The 23,930-nt window shown below is 46.0% G+C and overlaps 2 protein-coding genes across 2 annotated transcripts in view; both read right to left on the reverse strand.

Annotated features, from left to right (window-relative positions):
• The window catches only part of MID1IP1 (MID1 interacting protein 1), a gene marked incomplete at its 3' end in the record, with an annotated part of 34,138 nt that extends 16,828 nt beyond the window's left edge, over window positions 1–17,310 (reverse strand). The window contains exon 1 of the mRNA XM_080374345.1: window positions 1–17,310. This exon is cut by the window's left edge and continues 14,731 nt beyond it.
• Window positions 17,311–17,425: 115 nt separating this feature from the next.
• Window positions 17,426–23,930, reverse strand: part of TSPAN7 (tetraspanin 7) — a 103,711-nt gene continuing 97,206 nt past the window's right edge. Inside the window, exons 7-8 of the mRNA XM_080374349.1 lie at window positions 18,866–18,938; window positions 17,426–18,545 (exon numbers count right to left, since the gene is read on the reverse strand). Of these exons, the coding sequence (XP_080230475.1) occupies window positions 18,870–18,938 (69 nt within the window). The 3' untranslated portion in view covers window positions 17,426–18,545; window positions 18,866–18,869. The remainder of the gene's footprint in view (window positions 18,546–18,865; window positions 18,939–23,930) is intronic.

The raw sequence follows: 23,930 nt of genomic DNA on the forward strand, positions 1-23,930 counted from the left end.
ACTAATAAAGTAAAAACAGTAACAGTGGACCTTTACGTAATAGCTTACACCTCAATGTGCTTTTCAAACTTCTTTTTTCCACTTTTAGAGTAATCTTCTCAAAATGCATTAAATTTTTGCAGCACTGCTGAAGTACAGTCCCTCCTTGGATAGGGCAAAGGCAACACACTGCACATCAGTGGAGGGAGAGGAAATTTTTGACAAAGATTTTCACATAGATCCCTGCCCTGACATAAAATGCCAGATTTTCTTTCATATTAAGGAAAGGAAGCCAGGACTTAAACAGTAGACATCTTAATGTTTTCTTGGCTAGACAAGGCAAACTGTGAGCATTACTGTAGATAAGACACCCCAAAGCCAATCTCCTGTCAATACAAGGAGCTGAGTTTGAATTGGAGTTGTGCTGTGAATGCATAAGCACAGCAGAGTTGATCTTATGAGATGTGCAGTGATGTGCAAGCGCACAGATCCTAAAAGATACAGAGCATGCACCAGATAACTCCTCAGACCCAAACTTGTAAATGCCTCTCTTCTGAGGACTTGGGTGCCAAAGATGTGTTCAGAGGCAGAGAAGAGTCCATCAAAAAGCCTTTGCAAGTATTGCTGCTGAGCTACAATTCACTTTAACTGTTGGGGTAGGATGGGTTGTATTGTATTCTTACAGAAATATTAGCTATGGAGTATCTGCATGTATGAGGATATATACACAAAGATCCAGAGACAAAAAATTACTGAATGCTTTATATTTTACTCCTTACAGATTCTAAGGTTGGTGGTAGTTATATGTTGAGAGGAGGCTGAGCTCTCATTACTCACCTACCATCAGCACACAGACATGAATGCTGCTTCTGCAGTTTAGCAAACACACAGAAGGGGTACTGTAACACTTACTAATTAGTTTTCCTTTACAGTATTTCATTAAGTTATTATTATTGTTGTTGTTATTGTTACTATTTTTCTCCCAGTGAGTGTGCACAGAGAATGACAAAATAATCTGGGCAGACACAGCATGATTGGGAAAGAAAAGGGTTTTTAAGCACTTCATTTCCCCCCATCCTGTTCCCTCCAGCAAGAAGAATAAAATCCTGTGGTTTTGATGCAGAACCTTGTGCAGGAGACAGGCAGCAAATAATTAAGCGTTCCTTTCTGACAGCCCAGCTTCGGTCCTGCCTGCAAACACGCAGATAATGCCACTGCAGAAGCAAGGTGTTAGTGGCTGCATTAGCTTACCCGTATGCCAGCACGTGTACAAGGGGGCTGCATGCTGTCAGCGCTTGCTCGCTGACCTGCTCTGTGTCAGAGGGTCAATGCCAAGCACGGCTAAAGCCTGATGGATGGGCATAAATAGCGAAGTGTAGTGGGCTTGTATAGGGGTCAACACCTGCATGAAGTCTACAAGCATGAGAAGGAGAAAGGAGTGGCACATCTTTAACTTTCCCAGGGTTCATATGAAAGCAAGTTAATGACTTAACCCATGTTCATCTCCTTGAGTTAGACACAAGGACAGCTAGGAGATGCTGGAGCAACCTCAGATACAGTGAGCCTACACCAGCTGCTGGTGTTGTGCCAGCTGTGATGTGCTGAGCATGAAGCTGATGGAACAAAGTGCATGGGGTCCTGACTAGCCAGCTCTTCATCCAAATATTCCCCTCTGATAAAGGAAACTTGTATAGCTTCTTTAAAGCTCCTTAGAGCTGCAGAAGCTCGGTTATTTTATGGAAGGTCATAGGATAAAATAATGGACATGGCTGGAGGTGGAAATGAGGTGACAGAAGGACAAACTAGACTGAGGTTTCCTTTTGTACTTTGTTGATGCAAACACCAGTGATAGCCAGATAGCTAAACTGAAGTGTAGGACTTCAGAGAGACAAAGACTGATGAGGAAAGAGCTGAAGCACTTTTCCATGTCAGTGACGCTGTGCCAAGAATGCCCTTCCATTTTTTTTTCTCCCCGCAAAATAAAAATATGTGAAGTTGTATGAAAAATATTTGATAGGAAATACTAATTGTGTATAAAGCTACTTCTGGAAGTTTTATAAATGAGCTTTTCAATCAACTTACAGGGGTGAGAGGTCAATTTTAATTGAATTTCAACGGGATTTGTGCATCTGTTGTTTCACAGTCTCAAACAAAATTCTAAACCTGTTGGTTTTCACAGCAGCAATACTTAACTGCTTTCTTCATACTGTAGTAAAAAAATAAAAGTCCTTTAAATAAAAATCAACATAATGGACAAAAAAATTACCATTTGAAAATCGTAGGCTACTATATTCATTTAAAGAAAACATTCTTAATCTTGCTAATCCCTATTCAAATAAATCCAGCAACTACTTTAAGAGACATATAATGATCTAATGTACTCAGCCAGCTCTGTGTCTCCTTCAATAACTCAAGGGGAGAAAACAAAACAAAACAAAACTCCAGCCAATTGCCAGATGGGGATATGGCACAACTTAGTAAATTAAAGTAAGATGTGAGACAGATGGAGGAGGCCCTTTCAGAAGTCAGATTTTTGGTAGTTAGAAAGGACAGTGATAGGCTGTGATAAAATCCCAGCTAAAAATCACCCAGAGCAGATTGGACCCAAACCAGCCGTGGTATCCAGGAGTCACAGCCTTACGTTAAAAGCCTGTAAATAGTTAACTCCACAGCTCTCCTGTGCTTAGATATGAGTTATTTACTTGGGAGCATTACTAGGGTACTTGGGCGTGATCTTTGCTGGAGCACTCAGGATGCCATGAGGAGCAGCAGGCATTTAGCGCTGCTGACCTGAGCCCCTCAGTCATCTGCCTTGGGGCAAAGAGCCCCTACCTGGCTGCCTTTCAGGGTGGACACAGAGGTCCTTCTCACTGTCCAGCTCAGGACTTCAGGATGTTTTCTCTCCATTTCAATGTCAGTGAGCAGAATCATTGCAAAGCACTTTCCCACACTCCCCCTTCCACACTTTGCTTTTCAGCATCGTGGGAAATACTGTGTCCACACTTTCCATGACTACTGCCTAAATGACTGAATGTCCATGTCAGGAATATGTAGGGGGATTGATTACACCATCCTTTACTTTGAGGGTTTGTTGCTAGTTACAGTATTTCCTCTTTGGCTGTGTTTCTTTCCCCACTCTCCCCTTTTTGCTGGAGACACAGCACATTAGACTTCATCGTGTTCACATGGGAGGCTTCTGCTTTCTCCAGATCGTTTGACTGTATCTCATCAAGCTGAACACACTAATTACAGGGTGGCACGCTGGCTATCATTTTGAATTGACATTCTTCTTCTTCCAAACTTTCAACCTACTTCCAAAGGCACTCACAGTTACCTGCCAGGGTGCTGCTCCCTGCCTATTCCTTTTCTGTGGCAGTAGGGTAGTTTAGGAACAATTTCTACTAGGATGCTGCAGAGTGAGTAGATGACCATCAGAAAACTGCACGTGACCTACATGGCCGGACACATCTTTCCAAACTTGTTCCCTGTTCTTGTTGTGCCTCCTGTGAAGCTCGCTACAGGGTACAGCTACTCAAGCCTGTATTTCTGGGGTGACACAGCACTTCTCCTTTCTTTATTGCTCCCTGTGGACATCTTGCTCTCTTTCAATGACTTTTTTTCAGTTTAGCAGCTTTCCAAAAGCAGAGACACTTGATCATCATCTAAGCTTCACCAAGCATGTTAAGTCTGTGCTGCACATCAACAAATGTCATACTGTTTGACAGATTATTGTTCGAGAGTAAAAATATGGCCATTCTAATGAAATAGATACTTGTGAAGGTGGGAACCAGAAACCATGGAACATTTTACAGTCATTGCCATAGCTTCACAAAGTCCTATTGTTTATTTACTGCTACATTTTGGTCTGCAGCATGAGCCTGATCGTAGTGGTTGAAGGGAAAGGAGGAGGAAATACTAAATGGCAATGCTGGTAAATGCTTCAGATCATTTCTCTCACCCCTTCTCTACATCCACTGCTCTAATTGTCATACTATGCTGTATCTGAGCAGTGCGGTTTCTTTAGTAAGTGGTTTGAGTTGCATTCCTGGGTGTGAACACACTGACCTACTTCAACCTCCTTTGCAAGTTCTAAATTTCCCTGTTTACCCCTTTAATTCTCAGCTTGTTCGCTGTTGCTTATAATCAGCAGGCTTCACTGCCTTTCTGGTTGGTTTCTCCAGACATAATTAAATTGTCTGGGATTGACATCTGGCTCTGCTGAGGTTTGGGTTGTATCTTCTTGGCTGCCTCAATGTCCTCCTTGGTTTGAGATTCTGATCACTGCCCGCCCCCACATGGCACATCATCAATGGGTGCTTTCATTCCTGCAAGACTCTCTTGCGCCTACAATAACGCTGTGAAGTATTTCTGGCTCAAAGCACTCCGGAAGGTTATTTCAAGACTCAGTCTCAGCTGTGGTGCCTGTTGTGCATGCTGGAGCCTCCAGCAGGACTGCGTCAAGTGAGAGCAATTTATAAGGGTCCCTGTCCCTTTGCAGAGGGCCCTGAGCTCCCTAGGGCTGATGTCTTCACCTTCACACCCAGCCGGAGCTCTGGTTTGGAGCATCCCTTGGTCATTTGGTAGCTGATAAAATCCTGCTAAAATAGATGGTTTGTGGAAGAACGGGGTCTCTTCCTACTGTCTGTGATCTTGCCTGAGGGTCAAAGCAAGACCTGGTACCTCTCCTGCTCCTCTTCCTCTCCTCCACTCTTATGAAGTAGTCTCTTGTTTTGTATGGTACAAGCTATGCTGTCTGTGCTCTTCTGCAATGCTTCTTTTAGTTAAAGTTTGACATTACAAGTTTTAATCTTGATATTAAATTTCCTGAGTTTTCTGGTCCCATACTTGCTTGCGTGGCCATGGTTAGCTATGACCATTGCTTGTCTTCTCGTGGCACTTGAACTTGCTCCTATGTTTCCTGTAAAGACCCTTCACCATTCTACCTTCACCTCCCAGCTTTTACCACTCTGAAGTTTTTGTGATTGTTTCTAGTTGGAAGCTCTTCAAAGTATGCATCCAATCTGTCTTGTTATCATTCCTTTTAGAAAAGGTTTCCCCCTTTCCCTTGGATTTTGTGTGCACTTTTCCTCCGTCTACTTTACTCTGGCATTCCCAGCCACATGCTTTTTAACACTTTCTAGACATCATCACAGTTGTGTTCATTTCTTTTGTGGGCACGTTGCTTTGCCCGGTGTGATCTTTGTGCCCATGCAGAGGCTGCCATATATCTTTATTTTCTACAGCCCAATAAGGTGACATTCTGCATGCCCATAGGGTGTTAAATGAAGATGTGTTGAGAGCTGATTGGTTTGGAGTTATAGAATTTCTTTAATATGCCAGATTAACAAGGCTAATTAATTATTTTAGTTCTGTTTTAAATACGTAGGATTGTTTTTCTTTCTGAGTTCTTACACAGAACATGGATCTTTGGTAGATCAGATATGTAAATGCATCAGCTCTAATGTCACATTCTTCCTTTCCTACCCTCACTCTCAGCCTTGCAGCTCCAACTGCCGCTAAAACCAACAAAAGGTGCCACTGATCGTGCTGTTTCCCATTTTCCTACCAAGAGGCAGACTTCTATCTGAGTTTTTTTTTCACTGTACCTTTCCATGTTCCCTATATTTAATCTTTTAAGCCTGGCAGCTGATCTGTAGTACATAAGATTTCTAAAGTAAGCAAAGTAAACTCATACAGCAAGCAGCCCTGCAATGCCAGCATGCCCTAGCCTGGCTGCATTCTGTGGCAGCTTCCCAGCTCCATGTTTGAGGCACGGCAAAAGTCAGCTGGAAACTTGGCGCTGCACATTAACCCACTAGGAAATACAGTCTCCTCAGGTTTGCCGCTGGGCTTAACTGGAGACCACCTCTGTGTGCAGAGACTGAGCACTACGCAGGCTCTTCCAACTTGCACCAAATGAGATGTCCTTTAGCTGTGACAAAGCGGGAAATTGTATTATTAGCAAGATTAGTTGCTCTGATCTCAAGCACGAGGGCAATCTATTAATTGTACCCTTCCTTGATTAGACGGTCTTCTCCCAAGCACCTGAGCTGCATGAAAGCTCAGGTCCTGCAGTGAGAGCCTTAACGAGCCCTGGCTGCACCGTGTAGCGGGCAGAGCTCTGCCTGGGAGAGCTGGAGCTGCTCTGGGCTTCAGACGCTGGTGAACAAGCTTGTTTAACAGGAGGAATATGTAAAACCCTGGTCTTGTGCTGTGGTCATGACTATATAATGAGAAATCTTTCTCTTAAGCCTGTGGTTTTGGTGCTGAGATCTTCATGTTGAGTCCCTCCGATGATCAGTGTCTCTGTGTTTCAGCAATACCTCGTCTACACGTGGGCTCATTAGTAAGAGCGAGATTTACAGAAACAACCACCGCTGGAGAGGGGGGGGCTCCTCTCTTCCTGCAGTTGTCTCCCTGGCTCCCAACTAGAAGTGTTCCTGGCATGAAGGGAGTGGACTCGAAAATATTTGGCATCCAGCATAACTTGTTTTCCCCCGGTGGAGCTGGCAGATCAAACAGCAGAAACCAAACTGGGACCAGTTTCAGGTGACTGCCCTTTGTTTCCCATGGATTTCGGAGCTGCCTCCATGACAGGCTAATGAGGGCTGCTGGGTGCCAGGCGCTGCCGGGGAGTGCCACTGTGCATCCTTCCCCGTGATTGAACTGCCACCATATCACAAAGCAGTGAGAATAACTTTGATACACTCAGGAGGTGAAATGGCAAGTACAACTGTGAAGCTTGAAAGGGAAGCGCCAGAAAGCAGAGTACAAGCTACTGCTTGTCATTTAGCAGAGACAAACATGAGTGCAACCAAAACAACAGTGTTACCCGATTAGCAAGCACCTGCAACCCGACAGGAGCAGATCTGCAAAGGCAGGGGATCTGTCAGCTGCTCTTGCAACACCACTGCAAGTGCCACAATACATTAAGTGGGAATAAAGGGTGGTGGTGTAACAGGTGTAATTGCAACAGTGCTGAAAGGGACACTGTCAGAGCTTGCAGACCTGAAATTAGGTCTCCCAATCTCCTGCGTGGGTGTGTGGGAGATGCAATGTTGTATTGCACTGAGGCTCTGACTGATGGCTCTGCTGTGGCATCCAAGGATGCAATAATCCTGCGCTCAGGCACAGGGCTTGCAAAACTCAGCATCCCTTTTGCTCGTGGTCCAGAGCAAGCAGAGGACTTACGCGACTGGGAATACTTCAAAGAAAGCAGCTGGTACACACATGCTTGGGACCTCTCTGCTGACCTGCCAAATACATCTCCGCTGCCCTGGAAAGCCACCTCTCAGAAACACGTATCAGCTTTGAAAGCACTCAGTCACTTTTAACTGGTCTTTCCCTAGCCACATATTCTCCCCTCTGATAATGCAAAAAATGTATTCAATTTCAGTCAGAGTATAAGTTATACAGGTATATTACACAATAATGATGATGATGATGACAATGATGATATGTGGCATAATAGCTGTCTTTTACACACATATACAGAAGTGAGTAGCACCACACACTTACTTCACACTTTACAGAAAATACTCAGTATATGAAATGTCACCTAAGCATGGTTTATCTGATCATAGTTCTTCCCTGAAGGGTAAGTGGTGAAAACAAACAACACTGATAAATTGGAACGTCCTTATAGGGTTTTTCATGGCTAGGAGTTCTTCTGCTGATTAACCTGCACAAAATAGAAAAGATATGGTTCACATGAGGGACCGGTGTATTGTGCCCATCTACTGCTTTAAAGATTTTACAAGCCAGCCTATTAGGCTGCTACCAGTTTAGTCAATCAGCCCTTGGTTGTTAGGCTGTCTTGAGACAGTTCCTTAGATGCAGAGATGTGCCTCCTCACTAGTACCTTCCCCAGGTGGCACACGTGTGCATCTTTCTCAAGGAATCAAAATGCTGAGAATGCTAACTGGGGGATAAAACCCAAAAACCTTGGTCTTTCCACGTGGTGTTGAAAATTGCACCGTCAGTACCAACATGGGGCTGGAAGGGACTGCCAGGGCTGGGAAACACCTCTCTTCTAGACCCCTGCACCTGGGCCTGTGATTGTGTCCTCCACAGCATGACTCTGATTTGATCAACTAGACTGGAATGTCAACTCCAGCATGGCAGAAAAGCCAGGCCCTTTGCTGTTTGCCCCCACGCCATTTTGGTGGACTCACCACAGAAGGGCTGAATTTCCAAATGTCTTTTGGGTGCTGGAACCCCATAACGCTGCCAGGTGAAGCCCTGCTCTCCACCAGCCTGTGTTTGCCAGGGAAGGGATGGACATGCCTGGTGGGGGGGACAGGGGATGGGGACTTGAGCCTTCTCTGGACATTGGTTGGCAGCTCCCTGGCATGTCGGTGCCCAGGGGAGCAGCTCAGCCTGGTGAAGAGGGGTGTTGATTACACTGTGCTATGCACAGCTGCCCTTTGACACAGCCCAGCAACGCGGCCTCGCCAGAAGATGAATGAGGCCCTACAGATGGAAAAGGCCTCCTTACCTGCTAAACCTGTCCTTGCCTTCTGCCGGCAGTAGGAACGCACTACATACAGTGCCTTGCTGCGATCCATATCTTAAAAGCAGCTTATTTTTTCCCTGGAGAGCTGACAGAGTTTGCTGTGAGTTTTTGGACATGTACGCACACAGCACACCTTCCACAAGCACAAGACCACAAGCAGAGAACTAGCACGCCCTTGGAAAACTTACTCTGCTTACAAAGAAAAGGGGCTCCAATTATTCTCAAATGCAAGACACCGGTTGGCAAGAGAGAAAGGGAGGCTGAGGAACAGTAACAGCCACAGTTTGTCCACTCTGGGAATAAGCCAGTGGCAAACACAACAGCGCATTTGTGTCCCAGGTAAAAATTCCCTCCTGTCTATTGTAACTACGCAGGGTGTCCAGCGTTTGAAACTCTGCTGGGACAAGCAGCTGTGTGCAAACACCTGCAGCGCTACAGGCAAGTTCATTGCAGGCAGCAACGCAGCGAGAATGTTGGCGCTGATCTGACTGCTGGCTGGACAGGTTGAGCTTCGACCTTATACCGGACTGTCACACTGCTGTGCCACCTCAGGCCAAGAAGAATAGTTCATGGCATTTCCAGCATTCATTTTTAACACAACCATTCTTTGAGCATCCGGCTGCAGGCTGCTCAGGGGGAAAGCAAGAGTGTGGCCATCAGGGACTAGGGGCTGGAGCCCATGGCTTGCCCTGCGGTACTGCTGCTGCAGCCGCTGCCCTGATCTGAACCAGGTACGTGGTGCTTGTTTGGGCTGGAATTTCAGTGCCTTTTGCAGAAACATGGTTTGACTCCAGAAAAGAGCTATTATTAATCATCTCAGTCATACAAAGAGAGCTGCATTTGACATTATTTAACCAAGCATCAGTTGATCTACTAGGAAATAATAAAATCAGCAGAAGAACAGTTCAGGTTCAGAAATCACTGCAATTTCAGGGTTGGGTTTTGGGTTTTTTTTTCTTTTTTGTTTCTTTTCTTTTTTAAAGGGAGACTGCAACTCTGTAGCTGGAAGAATCTGAGCTCCTTACTCCAGTGGCAGCCTGCATTTCTGTGTATTTCCCACCCTACCGTTACTACATCCCTTCCTATTAGGGAAAGTTAGGCACATCACATTCACCTCAAGACTTACTCAAAGACTTGGGATAAAATGCAAAAAATGAGCAAAGCTGTCCATCTCCTTGCTCTGCCAGCCTTTGCTCTTGAACTGCTGCTGTGCACAGCTGTCCTCAGGAAGCCTGGCAAAGCCATCCAGGCAGGGAGCCAGGGCGAAGAGGAGGTGCTGGATGTGCAGCCCCACGGCAGTGGCAGCATCCTGGGAAGGACAGTGACTACCTCACAGGCTGCCAGGGGCTGACAGACCTGGCCCAGGGGCTGGTGAGGGGTAGCCTGTAGGTAATAGCTGTCCAGACTTCACGTTTGCTGTGCCTGTCTGGGATAGGTTCCTTAAATACTGTATAAATGGGAATTTTGCAGGGCAGGTAATTTATAGGGAGTGTTTATGAGCATCTCCCACTTCAGTAAGTGCACCTGTGTACAGGGTCACAGCTCCTACTGGACCAAAACATACTCACCCTGTAACTCCACTTGTTTTTGAGCATGGAGCTGCCTTTATGTCTTAAGAGTCTGACCTGTCCTAGCTGCAGATATTAGCAGCTACTGTTTCTTGGCACTGTGGCTATGATGGCATTAAAGGATACTTTCCTCTCCAAGCTTCAACCATTCCTGCAAAATTGTCCTTTCCTGATATTGCAAGAAAATGAATGATGGAAAATACAGACTCCACCATGCTGTATCAATCCATAGGAGGCCTATCGAGCCCTGATCTTCCTTGGTTCTGTGGTAAGATCACACCAAATCTTTACCCATTTTATTTGTTGAAAAAAGCAAAAATCAACCAAAAAAAAGAGGCAACTCTCTAAGAAGTGAAAACTGCAAATACATTATTTTTAAATATCATTATATCATCAAAATATATAAAAAACGTAATCCTTGAGCCCAGATACTTTAAATGTGGTAGTTAAGTGATCACTAATTCAAGTTTCAAATCTAATTACAGTCAGTTGAACTTCTGAAAACTTCTAAACTGAAAACAATTATTCCCCCCCGCCTTGTCTGCCAACCCTTCCAGCAAAAATTGAGGAATAAAACTCCAGTGAATATTAAACTGAGGGACCTTTTCTTTCCCTTTATATTAAAATCATGACACAGCATGGGAATCAGCCTCCCCAGGGGGCAGGTGCTCTGTGTGGTACCTCAGAGGATGGTTATGGTTCCACATGAAAAAAATATTTTTCCCGATGTCCCTTTTTTTAAAGTTAAGTAATTACATCCGAACAAATACATGCTCAAAGAAGCTTACAGATGCAAAATTAGGCATCCATAATCTATGAAATGCCAAAATCAAGACTGCCTAAAGCAACTGTAGTGCAGCCCTGTGCTCATTGCACTGATCCCGATCGCCTCCACACTGCCTAATTCTCTTCTTATTTTCTGCCCCTGTTTGTTCCTATCCTTACACCGACAGCCTTAGCTCCACGGCATGACTGTATTTCCTTGACATATCCAGTGAGACGGTGCTCTGATACTGCACTATTGCCTCCAGGCAGTACCACGGTGCAAGCTAAGCAATCATTAACGTTTACTACTCATCTGAATGTTTTATCTTGCTGCACACAGCATGGAGCAGCAGTGGAGCCACAGCCACTGCAGAGGCGTTTGGTACAGCTGGCTATTAAAGTTTGTGTTGGCTCCAGAGCTGGCTGCCATGCTTGCCTCCAGCGCTCACATGATGCCCCTGTGGCTGCAGCATCATCTCCCAGCAGCCCTTGTCCCCACCATGGGGTGGAAGGTCCCTGCTCCCAGGAGAGCACAGAGGGGCCTGGAAAGGAGAAGAGGCTGGAGGTGTCTTTTTGACTTGGAGTGGGAATGGGCTCCCTAGCAAATAAGTGTATGATGGCAGTGGGAGAAGTGGGCAAGGAAGATCTTACCTGCAACACGTAAATTTGCTGCTGGCCCCCTCAATTAGACCTCCCATGACCTGCTGTCTTTCCACAGGGAGAATGCCCTGAGGGCCAAGCTCCCCAGCTTCATCCTGGACCCCTTCTTCCTAATTTGGCAGCCCAGCTTGGAGGGGAGGATTCAGCTCTTCGCTTGAATCATCAGGTTCATAAATGTAATGGGGAAGCTTTTGAAGCCTGAAGTGCAGGATGCAACGCCAGCAGCCCCCTGGTAGGCAGCCTGGGTCCCCACCAGATCCGGGCTAAGCAGGGGCCACACCTGGGTCCAGAGGGGAGCACTGTCCCAGGGAGCAGCACGGGTGCTCCCAGGGCAGGGGAAAGGGAATTGCTGTTTCTTCTGCTTAGTCTGTGAGGGCTCTCCCCTGACAGAGAGTACTAGCCTGCACCAGGCTTACCACCTTGAGGAGAACCAGGCAGCCGTGATGACCATGGATGGGCTGTCAGAGCAGGCCAGCCACTGAACTGAGAAGTCAACTTGATTTTTGCATTTGTACCAATGCTGAAAAATCTCGCTGAAAATGCCAACAATCAAATAGGAGCAATGGGGAAGGGCTGCTGTCACCTGGTGCTGTTCCCTGCGGTGCCAATGGGTTTAGCAGTGAAGGGAAGGCAGCAGGGACACCCAGCCCTCCGCCGCTCAGCTGCCAAACAGCTCTCAGACAGTAAAATCACCGTGTCCAGACAACCACGAGCCAAATTCCACCACCACATGTTCCACCCTGTCAAGCTGTATGGACACATTGAGCAAAAGGTAGCAGCCAGCACTAGCGCACCTCCATTGGCTTCCTAAGCTTTGCACCCAGGGACAAACGAGGCACTAGGCTTTTTGTATGCTTTGCTTCACCTCCTTAATGAGTAAGAAATCAAGTCTATTGCAATAACGCAAGCAAATTATTAATGGCCTTTCATTCTGAAGCAACCAGCTCCAGTGTTTACCAGAGTAGGATTGCCTCCTGTTTGTGACCATCCCGCTGCTCGCGTTGTCAAACAACATTGTTTTAAAACAACATTCATCTGAAGTGGATTATTATTGGGTTGACTACCCCTTGGGGTGTAATGAAAAGCATTCATTAATTCTCAGGGCAGGAGGGCTAATTACTTTTTTATAAAAAACCGTGCTAATTGCCAATAACTTCTTTATTAAATGGGTCTCATAGAGATGATTCTGATTGGCTTTTTGATTTCCCTTTCACATAGTAGCATCTAAAAAGCATAGGCCAAACAAGAAGGGAGCATCTAGGTTATCCTGGTAAGCATCGGGCAGACACCCCACCATTCCAAGGACCAGTGGACTACGCCAGTCTACTACGCTCAGTTCAGCACTCGAGCTTGCTGTGGTGCCGGCCAGGGATTTCTGAGCCTCATACCTTCACGCTGCCTCATGCTTCCACACGGCAGGCGGGGACCTGTTTTCCACACTCCACAAGGCACGGCACTGATTTTGGCAGGCTCCTTGTGCCGGTGCGGCAGAGGGAGTGCACAGGGCTCGGACTGGTTCCCTGCAGGGCTGAGTTCCACCTTGCCCGCAGGGAGGAGACAGTCCCTGGCCCCGCAAGTACCAGGGCTGCAAGAAGGTAAACGGAGTAGCACACAGCCGTAACCCACGGCCTAAGTGTACCGGTTCCTGTACTTGGTAGAAGGGCTCATTCATCTGACATTTGGGTCACACTGAACTCCAGGATGATGAAAATTCTGGGCAATTTTTTGTTTGCTTTTAATTACAAACAACTACAGGGCTGAAGATACCAAATAATCAACGTAAGCACTAACCGGTTCTTATGAGCAAGCAATAACTTTCAAACGCGAAATTAAAGGTAAATCCCGCAGAAGCACGGTAAGCCCACGGGAGCCATAGTAGGGACCTACCAGTGTCAAACTGCTCCTGCAAAGCCTCAAGTAGTGCCAGGGATTGATGCTGGCCATGAATTTCCTTGCATGTGCACCACAGTAGTTTCTAGCAGTCTGACACCTGCAGACTCCCACAAAAGGCTGCTGTCACCATCAGGAGGACATAAGAGGTGTCCTGGCAGGCAACATTCTCTCTGGACCAGACCACAGACCTCCCTGCTGTGGGCCTGAGCTACTGAGCCTGCTCATCTTGGAGCTGGAGATTGCTGCGCCACCGTGTTGGACACATGATCAGGTTGAAATACTTCCCATTTCAAAGCATTTTGCCTGAAAAAAAAAGAAGTTTATATATTTTTTGCTCTTTTTTCTCCCCCTATCCCAGCCTCACAGTTCTCCTACTGGGCATCAGCCTTCTCTCACATCAGGTTTTCTGATTCTCTACCCAAGAAGATAAACCACACAAGCCATGGCTTCCATGCAAGCCAGAAAACTGTCCTTACTTCCCCCTCTGGAAATCATTGCAATTTAAAAAAATATGTTTTCTACTTGGATGAATAATAGGGCCTTCAAAACCAACTTTTCATTTCTGAGTGTCCTGGGAGGTTTTGATAGGGCTGGATTCCCAAAAGGTACGTTGCTCGGCACTTTATGAAAGCTAGAGCATTTTGGAAATGCCTCCAGGGGGTTGCCCAAAATCTCCCGCTTCTGAAAGCCTTGGCCAAGATACTGTTAAGGTGAATAAAAAATAGCATTCTGGTGATTTAGTAGTTACACTGGGAATGTACCTCACATTAGGAGTTACACTGTCATACAGTGCACCAGGGATGTTATATATGTGTGTGTATATACACAGCCCAGTTATCAATTACAAAACCCGACTGCAATCTAAAATAAATACTCAGCGTCACCTATAGATAGCTTCAGCAGAGACCAAAAATAGCCACACTGCAGTTACCATGGAGCAGAACAGACTCCAGAGCTTGAGGAGATGCTGCTTCAGCATGGCTTGCTTTTAATGAGCTTGCATGTACCAAGTATCTCCAGTCATGCCGGACAAAAATGAAACGTCCTTTCAATAAAACGTTTCCTGGCTGCAACAGGAACAGGTGCAATGACAAGCAAAAGGCAAAAGCAACAGCTTTTTTTCTCCAAAATTAGGCCAAGCTGGTAAAAGCAGCTTGCAGAAAGTCGAGCAGATTTTACATGTTTGGGGGGCAAAATGCTTTTACTTACAAAAAAGCAGAAGTGTCATTTGTATGCCAAGTCATGAAGATTTCTATTTTTGTTACACAGGTTCATACTGAAGCAGCCCTAACTCAGCCTGCCTAGGAGTCCGACATCCTGATCAATCCTGCCCCTCCAGTTGGATGCCAAATATTTTATGCACGGGGCTTGGCTGGCAGCCAATTGATTTGCTAATCTTAAAATTATCTTAAACAGTAAAGAGCCATTAAAGTCGAGGGAAAGAGCCACAGAAGACAAAATCATTTTAGCCCCTGCACTGGCTCCTCCAAGAAGCAACAGGCTGAAGTCCCATAAGCAGTCCCGCAAAGCCAGTCTCCGCCGTAGCGATGCTACTGGGGACGTGTAGGGATGGCAGCAGCCAGCAAGGTCCTCCAGCACGGCCGCCTGCTCCTTGAGCCACTGTTTAACACTACGGTGAAAAATCACCTCCACAGCAACATACTGTCCTCTTGGCAGTGCTCGAGGCTGTCCTCCTCAGCAGAAGCAAGCCCTGGGAGGCAGCTCAGGATGGGGTGCATGTGCCAGCTAAGGCCGGTGGTCCACCCTGCAGCCAAACCAAGCTAGCAGCTCACCGGGACCAAACGAGGTGGTCGCAATGCCCTTTCTTCCTCCTCCCAGGGTCCTGCTCTATCTCCCACTCTCCTCATCCACCAGTCATGCCCCATTCCTCCCACCCCTCTTGGGACTCATCCAGTTGCCCCATCACCCATTTTGACTCCCAAACCTGCCCAACCTTCTTTTGCCCAGCTTGGGTCTGGTGATTGCAGTGAGTGCAGTTTGCCCGGGGAGGGATCACGCAGCCCAAGCCAGCCCAGTGCAGCAGGAGCTGGCTCCCTCCACCACCGATTCAGTTCATGCCAGAAGGTGGACCTCAGCCCCTGAGGCAAAGCCCCCCTGGTACCCTGTGATAGCTTCACCTCTGGAGGGAAAATCCTGCACATCTCTGCTCAGCTGACGTTAATGCACACTCAGCAGCTCTGGCTTTGTTTCCTTTCCATTGCCACACTTCTCCCTCCAGGACAGAGGAATGTAAGTGCAGCAATGCTGTGCCTGGGGAAGGGGATGCCACAGTGCCAGCTCCTGCAGCCCTCCCTGCCAGAGCGGCTGTGTGGCCCCAGCCTGAGCCAGGGGGATTTCGCTGGGGATGCCCTGGGTGGATCCTTCACCAGCCTGATCCACTCCATGGAAGCTTTCGAGAGCCCAGTCAAAACACCCACCCCATACAAGCAGGACTGCTGCTGGGCTGACAGAAGCAGTTGAGCACACACTGAAGGGCTTTGCTGAGTAGACTTAATTCAATGCTTACACCTTAAAGGTGAGCACATGCTTTACTGAATGGGGATGAGCAAGCTGAAGCAGTTTGGGGGCCCACTGACCCATCATCCAACATCAGCATCTTCAAAAGAAACAGCTCTTGGCACAAACAACTCTTTCTTTCAGGAAAAAGAGAAAAAAAAAAAAAAAAAAGAAAAATGTCAGAGTAAAGGCTGGTGCTTTTCCACTCTGGAAGGTCATTGGTGGCTCCTGAGGGAGGAGGCAGCAGCCTTGTCCCCCTCCCTCCCCTCTGTGGGGCAGGGGAGACCTGCCCAGGGATGAATAGGGAAGGGAAACTGGGGCGGCTGGTGGGCCAGTTCTTTCTGGTGTGGAAAAATATCCCCCTGCGAACTTCCTGAGCCTGCGGGAGAAGGGCATCACTCCAGCATGGCGTAGCCCCAGCAACCGAGTGAGCAGCTGCAATTTTTTAAGCCCTCAGAAGGGACTGCAAATGTGAGTGCTGCAACCTGTGCCGAGTGGCTTTGTCCCCAGAAAAGTACACACAAACTGCACAGTATTTATGCAGGACCTGTATTGCTGTTCTCTATGTTTAAAGATGGCCCGCTCCCTCACAGCAGATGCTTTATTGCAGGCAGATTTAAATTTGTGGACCAGCTTCCTCTTCCCTTATTTACAAATCTCTATTTGTAGATTAATAAAAAAGTTGATTCTCTTTCCTGCTTTGGAAGCAGGCTCTGAATAAAACCAAAGATGCCACCAGGGTTTTTAAGACCTGCCGCCTTGGCACATACCAACAGGTTTTTGCCCGTGTGGCTGCAAGCCCTTTTTATAGTTGTGTGTGACAGCACACTGACCGCACCAGCACCACTCAAATGTCCATCGAGGGCTGATGCTGGAGACACCACGTAACTGGGTGGATGGCACTGATGGATGGACTCTGGCGGCTGTACGGGCTGTGTGGACACAGGCGCTGTGCAGCTCCTCCACAGCCAGGAGGCTACAAGGCGTCCCTCCTCGAGTCTTCTCTGTCCGTGTTGCTAGTGTAAAGGCTTGGTCCCAAACTTCCAGTTTTAAACTTTCATGGGCTTTCCATCAGATCTTCAACATTTCAGGTATTAAATGAGAAAGAGGTAAGTATCTGCCTTTCCACGAATGCAGCAAAGACGCATTCCTCCCCAAATCTCTCTTCTCCCCACCCTCATCACAACCAGAGAGAAATGCTTAGTGCCAGAATCACACACAGTGCTGAGGATGGGATAATTAAATATTGCAGACTTATCAGTCACAGGAAGAAAAATTGCAAAGCAGAGGGTATGTGTTTGTCACGTGGAGAAACCAGCTGTGGAAGGTTTTTCTAGGAGATTTGAAACGATTCCAGCTCTTTCTCTTTTTTTGCCAGGGTAGTAACATTTTTCTGTCACAAGCAAGTTAGTTGTTAAAATATGCATAAAGACATGTCACTCCAAGCTATGCACTTGTATTTCATGTTCACTTCCCCCCTTGGAAGAGTTTTTCTATGACTAAGGAACAAAAAGGAAGCAGCTAGAAATCTGTAATGGTTCCATTTATTAATACGTATATCACAAATACTCACAATATCAATGCATTCTCGTTGGCATGCTAGACAGAGGCATTATTAAAAAAGTCCTATTTTTTTAAAAAGGTTTTAAACTTTTGCTTTCCCCCAAAAATATTTCATATGCCTGTTTTTTTTTTTTGTGATTTTTTTTGTGTGTGTGTTTTTATTTTGATTTGATTCAACAATGTATTTGGTGGCTGCAACCTCAATGCAAAAAAAAAAAAAAAAAGAAAAAGAACAGGAAAAAAGTAGGAAGGCCGCAGTACAGCACAGTTCAATTAGTTCATAACTACCTAATAAAAATAAAGGAAGCAAAATTCCTGCCTTCACAGTAAGCAACAACACAGCTTAATAACAGTATTACACAGGATCAGGTTCAGAGGCAAAATGCACTAGACAAAGCCTATCGGGATACGCACTAGGCATACAACACTGAGTAAGAATCAAAGATGTAGAAGAACATCAGGAATAATGGTTCCCTTCAAGCACAACATTTTAACATCATTTTCAAGTATCTTTATGTTATGTTACTGATTCCTTTGTTTTTGGGGAAGGGGGGCAGGCGTGGGGAAGGGGGAAAGGATGAAAATCTTAGTAAAGCAATAAACAAAACAAGAAATTAAGATAAACCCAAAAGAATATATATTTCATATACCGGTTTATATGAAAGTGTGCAACACTTATTAACCATGGTGAAAGGCTAATTATGCCCTCCAGTCACTACATGCACAGCCCAATCAATGCTGTTAATGAATTACCTTTGTTAACTTACGATGCAACTACTGTGTGACCAAGAACATACATACGGTGCCGTCCTACACCGAGCCGCGGGGATGGGGTCTGGGTCTGGAGGCCGAGGGGACTCGGCTGCTCTTGGTGGCACCGCGGTACTTCACAGAATGGTACACTACGCATGGGACAGAGTTCGGGAGGTGGGGTGCGAGTGTGCGCGCGCACGTGCTTGCTTGTGGGGGTGTGGGTGTGCGTGCGTGCGAGAGACAGTGTGTGCTATAACATTCATTTTAGTCTTTCTCCAATTCTGCAGCTCCTGATCTTCAGACAGGCTCTGGACTTCACACTCCTGAAAGACCTAGAGAACGGGGGATAAAAAAAAAAGACAAGTGGGTTGCTTCGGCTGATAACAGCGTTCATGGCAGTTATGTTGTCCTCTCTTTTCAAGAACAAAACTGAAATGACAAAACATTCAACAGGCCATTGCCCCCTTCTTTTCCCACCAGACAGCATATTGGGATGAAAAACCCAAAGCAAAGAATCCTGTGGGAAGACTAAATTCTCAACGAACACGCTAAGCATCTAAAACTTGCCCGCCATGTTCAGCAGAAGCAGCACAGCCACAACCATGTACCCGGGTGTACACGGCACGTTGCACAGAAAGCGGGGAAAGCTCACCTTGTTACACCATCTCGTACTGGTTAGCAGTAATAAACCGGGACAGACAGCATGCCAGCAGCATCCCGATCAACTGTTCCAGAAAAAATAGAAGAAGAATAGAATTTAAGTTAAATTAAATGAATGCAGAGCAAAGGAGAGGCCATGGTAAGCAAAGACTTCATGTTCTGGAGTTACTATGCACAACATAGTTATGCCCCGTTTTAGGGACTGCTCTAATCAGAAAACCAGCATTAAAGCCTCCTGTCTTTCTTCATTGGATCTTCTTGATTTTTATCAGAATATCTTTATTTAACAGGCAGCATGCCTTTTTGCTACTTTTCAATCCTGTTGTCATTGCCTGGCCAAGTCAGACGTGGATGGGTAAACCGGTGGGGGGTATCAGTCAGCACACTACCAGCTGAGCTTCACTCATGAGGTCCACATGGGTCCCTCACCACCACCCACCACCACCACAAGCTGGCAGCCCCCTTAACTTTGTTACCAGCGTGCTGGGGAAAAGCCTCCTAATGCCCCAGAGCTGTTATGCTTTCTTTACATACGATGCAGCACTGGAGAAATGAGTGTTATAAATCTGGAAATAAATAAAAAAAAAGTCTTTCACTATTCCCTTGGCTGTCACTCAGATTATTGAAAACAGATCCCTGGCTTCCACTCGTCAATAAGCACTCAGTCATTTCAGCGTTTTGCCTATTGCAGTTTGTTAACGTTTCCTGCATATGCCAACAGTGTTAATATACTATAAATAATTCAACCTCGCTTTTCTCATTTGGATCGGTCAATTAATTAACTTATGAGCATATCCAGATTGCTACAGCTCATCCCTGCCTACGGGGGTGAGGTGAGAGGGCTGTCCCTGCAGATGGACCAGCCTTCCCAGGACCGGGCTCCAAGCGAGCGCTGTCACAGCTGCTCCAGCTGGCTCGCCCCTGCCCGTGGGGTCACCTCTGCCCATCTCCTGCTGCGGGCAGCGTGCATCGCAAGGGAGTGGTGCTTAAGAAGGGGGATCACAACCTTTCAGCAGCAGCCAAGCTCCCTCAGATCCCACAGAGCACGCGCAGATAGCTCCTGGCTGGCTGCTCGCCCAAACCGGCTCCTTCTATTTCACGCTTGGGATTGCATGTCCTTTCCTCTCGACAGTCAGTGCCCCCCATTAACGCGATCATCATCAAAATACACATCTTCTCTACCAGCCAATTGCTTGATTTGAGCTGGCATCAGCCCAGAGCAAGACCAAGCCAGGGTACCTCAAATCCAGATAAACTGTTTTCTGCCTCTGAGATGTCACATTCCTGGTCAGGCCATGCTCTATTTGACAGAAATTTTATCCCTCTCCTGTTTCAGTGTCCACCAGAACTGTTCTGGGCATCTCAAAAGGGTACAGAGGCACCTTTAAAAGCAGGCTGAACCCCACTGTCCCCAACAGGATCTCCCCAATTCTGGCACCAAATACAAAGGATGATACTGCCTTGGTTATAACTAGATATGGGGCACAGAAAACACCTGACCAACCTCCAATAAAAACCTAAGCTACTAGGGTTCAGGGGCTGTATTTTCAGCTGCCAGAAGAGATGTGGGCACTGAATACCCTCTTCAGCTTTGAAAATCTCACTTGATACCAAGAAGACATTTTAGCCATCTTGTTGTCTCTTCTACTAAAGTTCTCTAGATGGGTGTTCAAACAGGAAACTTATTTGGTAGCTGGAATGCTCATGCCCTCACCCAGGAGTCCGTGGGCCAGTGATGATGAGGATGCCAGCATTGCCTGGCTGGGCTTTGGATTTCCACGCTTAAATACTCCAGTCACTGGGAGGATGATTTTATCAATCTGGCAGTTTAGAAAGTGTTGCTGAAACCCCACCACATTCTGCAGGTTTACTGGAGAGGCTTCAACACTCCCACTGCTGACTTGTGTGATGTTTCTTTAGCTCAGTTCTGTATTAGAGAATGAGATTTCCATGATCTCCATTTTGGAGAACAGTATGTATTTCTCTGTGCATCGACAGGCAGAACAGAGTAAGTGCCTCTGGGTGGCCCTGTCCTACCCGCTTCGCTATTGCTTTTGTGTTTGTGGTAACTTTCAGTCTTTTCTCACCTTCCTCTGCTGGTCTGAGAAGCTCCTTCTCTGCCTTGCTGCATTTTTCGTTACAATGAACTTCACAATTATTTTCACTGAGCAAACTGCGGCCCAGACCCAAGTCAGTTCCTCCCTCATCCTACAATGGCCAACAATGTGCATACATTCAGCCTTTTCTTTTTTTTGAAGCCTGTGCCATGAGTTATCTAGTATTGCTCCCGACCACAATCTGCCTGTATCAGATTTACAAGGGGAAAGATGCTGCAGCCCGTACAAATAGGGAGCCATGGGCTTTTCTTTCCCCCTACAGCTGTAGCAGGCCTCCCCAGACACATTTAATTAGAGATTCTTCTGTTTTACACAGGCAGTAACTCTAATTAATCAGTGCATCTAAGCTTTGTAGCATTTGCAGGCATGTGGCAATGTTTTGATTTATTCAAGTTACTTGTAAGATGAATGTCAGGCTACACATGAATGTAACTTTCTGGTCTTTGGCCCACATTAGTTCTTGGCTCTGAATGTATGCTGGTTTATGCATTTAAGTGGTTACAGTACCATAGCATTAAACTTCTCTGTTTCAAAATTTCAAGAATAATGCCACTGCATACACATTTCACACAGCACTTCCAGCTATTACCAGGATATAGCAGAGCTAAAGTACCTTAAAAGTACTTTGAACACATATAAAAACATGTATTTTCCAAGGCGTGCAGACTTCCACGTTTAACCACAAGAGCACTGTCCCTCGTGCAGCCAAGAAGAGGCAATACTGTATTAAGCTGCTGAATTTTCCTCATGGTGCTCATTACAGTCATAACTACAGTCCACTGCATTTAAATCTGGTTAGAGGCTCCCAGTCTGCGAACCACAAACGAGCGCTCTCCACCCCCCTCAGCTCTCTGCATTTGCTTGATCACTTGCAACCTCTGCTCTTCAGACAGTTGGAAGCCCCTGTGCAGCAGGTCCCTGCAGCTCCTTCGAAAAAACAGAGGAACTGGCATAAAAGGATTCCTGCAAAAAAACTACTTGCTAGAAGTTGCATTCATTTCCCTTCGCTTCCATTGTCCCTCAAATGCACATCTCAACTTTTATCCACTTCTTAAGTTTTTTTACTTTATTTTATAGTCCTAGTTTTTTGAGTGCTAAGATGCCAGACTTGGTTCTGGTTTTGTATTCTTCCTCACTTTCCCCCATTCTTCCCTTTTTTCTAAGATTATCATAGTCTTCTGAGCTATTACATGGAAAACTGAGATTTGCCTTGGAACCTCTGGTCTTGCTGCAGGAAACTTGAAAATACTGACAGTCTTTGGTTTAGAGCACAGGGAAACCCACATCCCTCAGGTGCATCTCCTATAACATCATCCTATTGGCCAAATCTCATTCCAGACAACAGAATGCAGTGTGTGAATTCTTCATCTCTCCATGGTTTCAAGGAGTCATCACAGGCATATCTCTGTTCTGACCACTGAAATCCACCCAGAGCAACTTCTTATCAATCTTACTGGCCTACCATATACATGATAACTATTTTTTAAATATAGTTATTTTGCAGGAGTTAACATTGACTGAAAGCTGTACTGCATGACATATTTATTACATCTTATTCTACTGAAGAGAAACTGAACTGCAATTTGAATTTCTATTTTATTTCAGGTCTTGGTAATCTTCACCATTTCTCATTCTTTGAGAGAATTTCTATAAATAGAAATGTGTTGAACTAACTTAGAATTCATCAGCAGATCAGGTAAGCTAAAACTGTTTTTTTTATTCATCAGGAATATTTTTTTAGCTCAATGATTTACCTTGCCATATTCTGAAAATGAAAATCTCCAAGCATCCAGGTTCCCTGGTTTTATTTTAGAAGACAGACAATTTTCTACGTCACATTTTGCTTACCTGAGTCAGCCTCCTGTGCCATGGTATGCCTCTGGCACAGGTCCTAACTCCATGCTGAATCCACAGTGATCAGTTTTTAGAAGGAACCCAGTCTTATATCAGATTTCAAGTTGCATACTGGGTCCTGATATGGAACCCACTCCCTAACCCTGGTGCAAGGGTGACAGAGGTGTGTAATCCTGTGCTGGGGCCAAGTCTCAGCCTCTCTATACTCAGACAGGAGTTGCAGCAGACAAGGATGATGTCTGTGCCAGAACCGCGCCCACAGTCAGGCAGAGCTACTCACATTAACACTGACAGCAAAGAGGGCAGGTGGATGTGCACTGTAGAGAGGGACTGTAGCTGCATGAGAACTTATCTTCAAATGACAGGAACCGTGCGTGCTCAACAACTGGTTCTGGGCACGTGGACAACTCCTGGCTTCCAGTCCTTCAGTACAAAGGGAGTAACTTGGCATTAACTCTTCCCTGAGACTCCCCTCCTCAGGGAGTCTACTGCAACCATAATCTATAAACCACTCCAGACTCTGTCTTTTGCATCCCTTAAGCCAACGCCTACACTGTAGTTTTATCTGGGCAAAACTCTTCATCATCTATGCTGCTTGCATAATTTTATTCTCTGTTGGGCACAACACTGCGATCATTCTGCTGCTCTGAAGAGCACGTGCTAAACTGAAATTATTCCAGCTGGAAGTCAGCACTGGCATCTGAGTCCAAAAACAATCAAACTGCATTTTATTGTTATTATTTCAAACCCAAGGAGCAGTGCAGACAATGTCAGCAACACATCAGGTTTTTTTTTAAACTCTGACTCTGATTGGGAGGTCTGTGCCAGGCCTGTAAGATGTGCAATGCCATTACATCAACCTTCCCTATTTCTGGGAATCAGCACATTCCCCATGCTAGTCAACACCTAACAAATCATGTGAAGGAAAGGCCCTTGAGCATGCTTTACTGTAGAAGAGCAACATGATCTAATTTGTCTTCTATTTAGATTAAACCCATTCTCAGTAGGAACGGCGAAACCTCGCCTACAGCTGGAGCACTGCCTGGCATTACTGCCAGCCACAGTTAACCTGAAATCAATTTGTAA

The sequence above is a fragment of the Falco punctatus genome (genome assembly GCF_963210335.1).
Source record: "Falco punctatus genome assembly, chromosome: 2".
Classification (NCBI taxonomy): Eukaryota; Metazoa; Chordata; class Aves; order Falconiformes; family Falconidae; genus Falco; species Falco punctatus.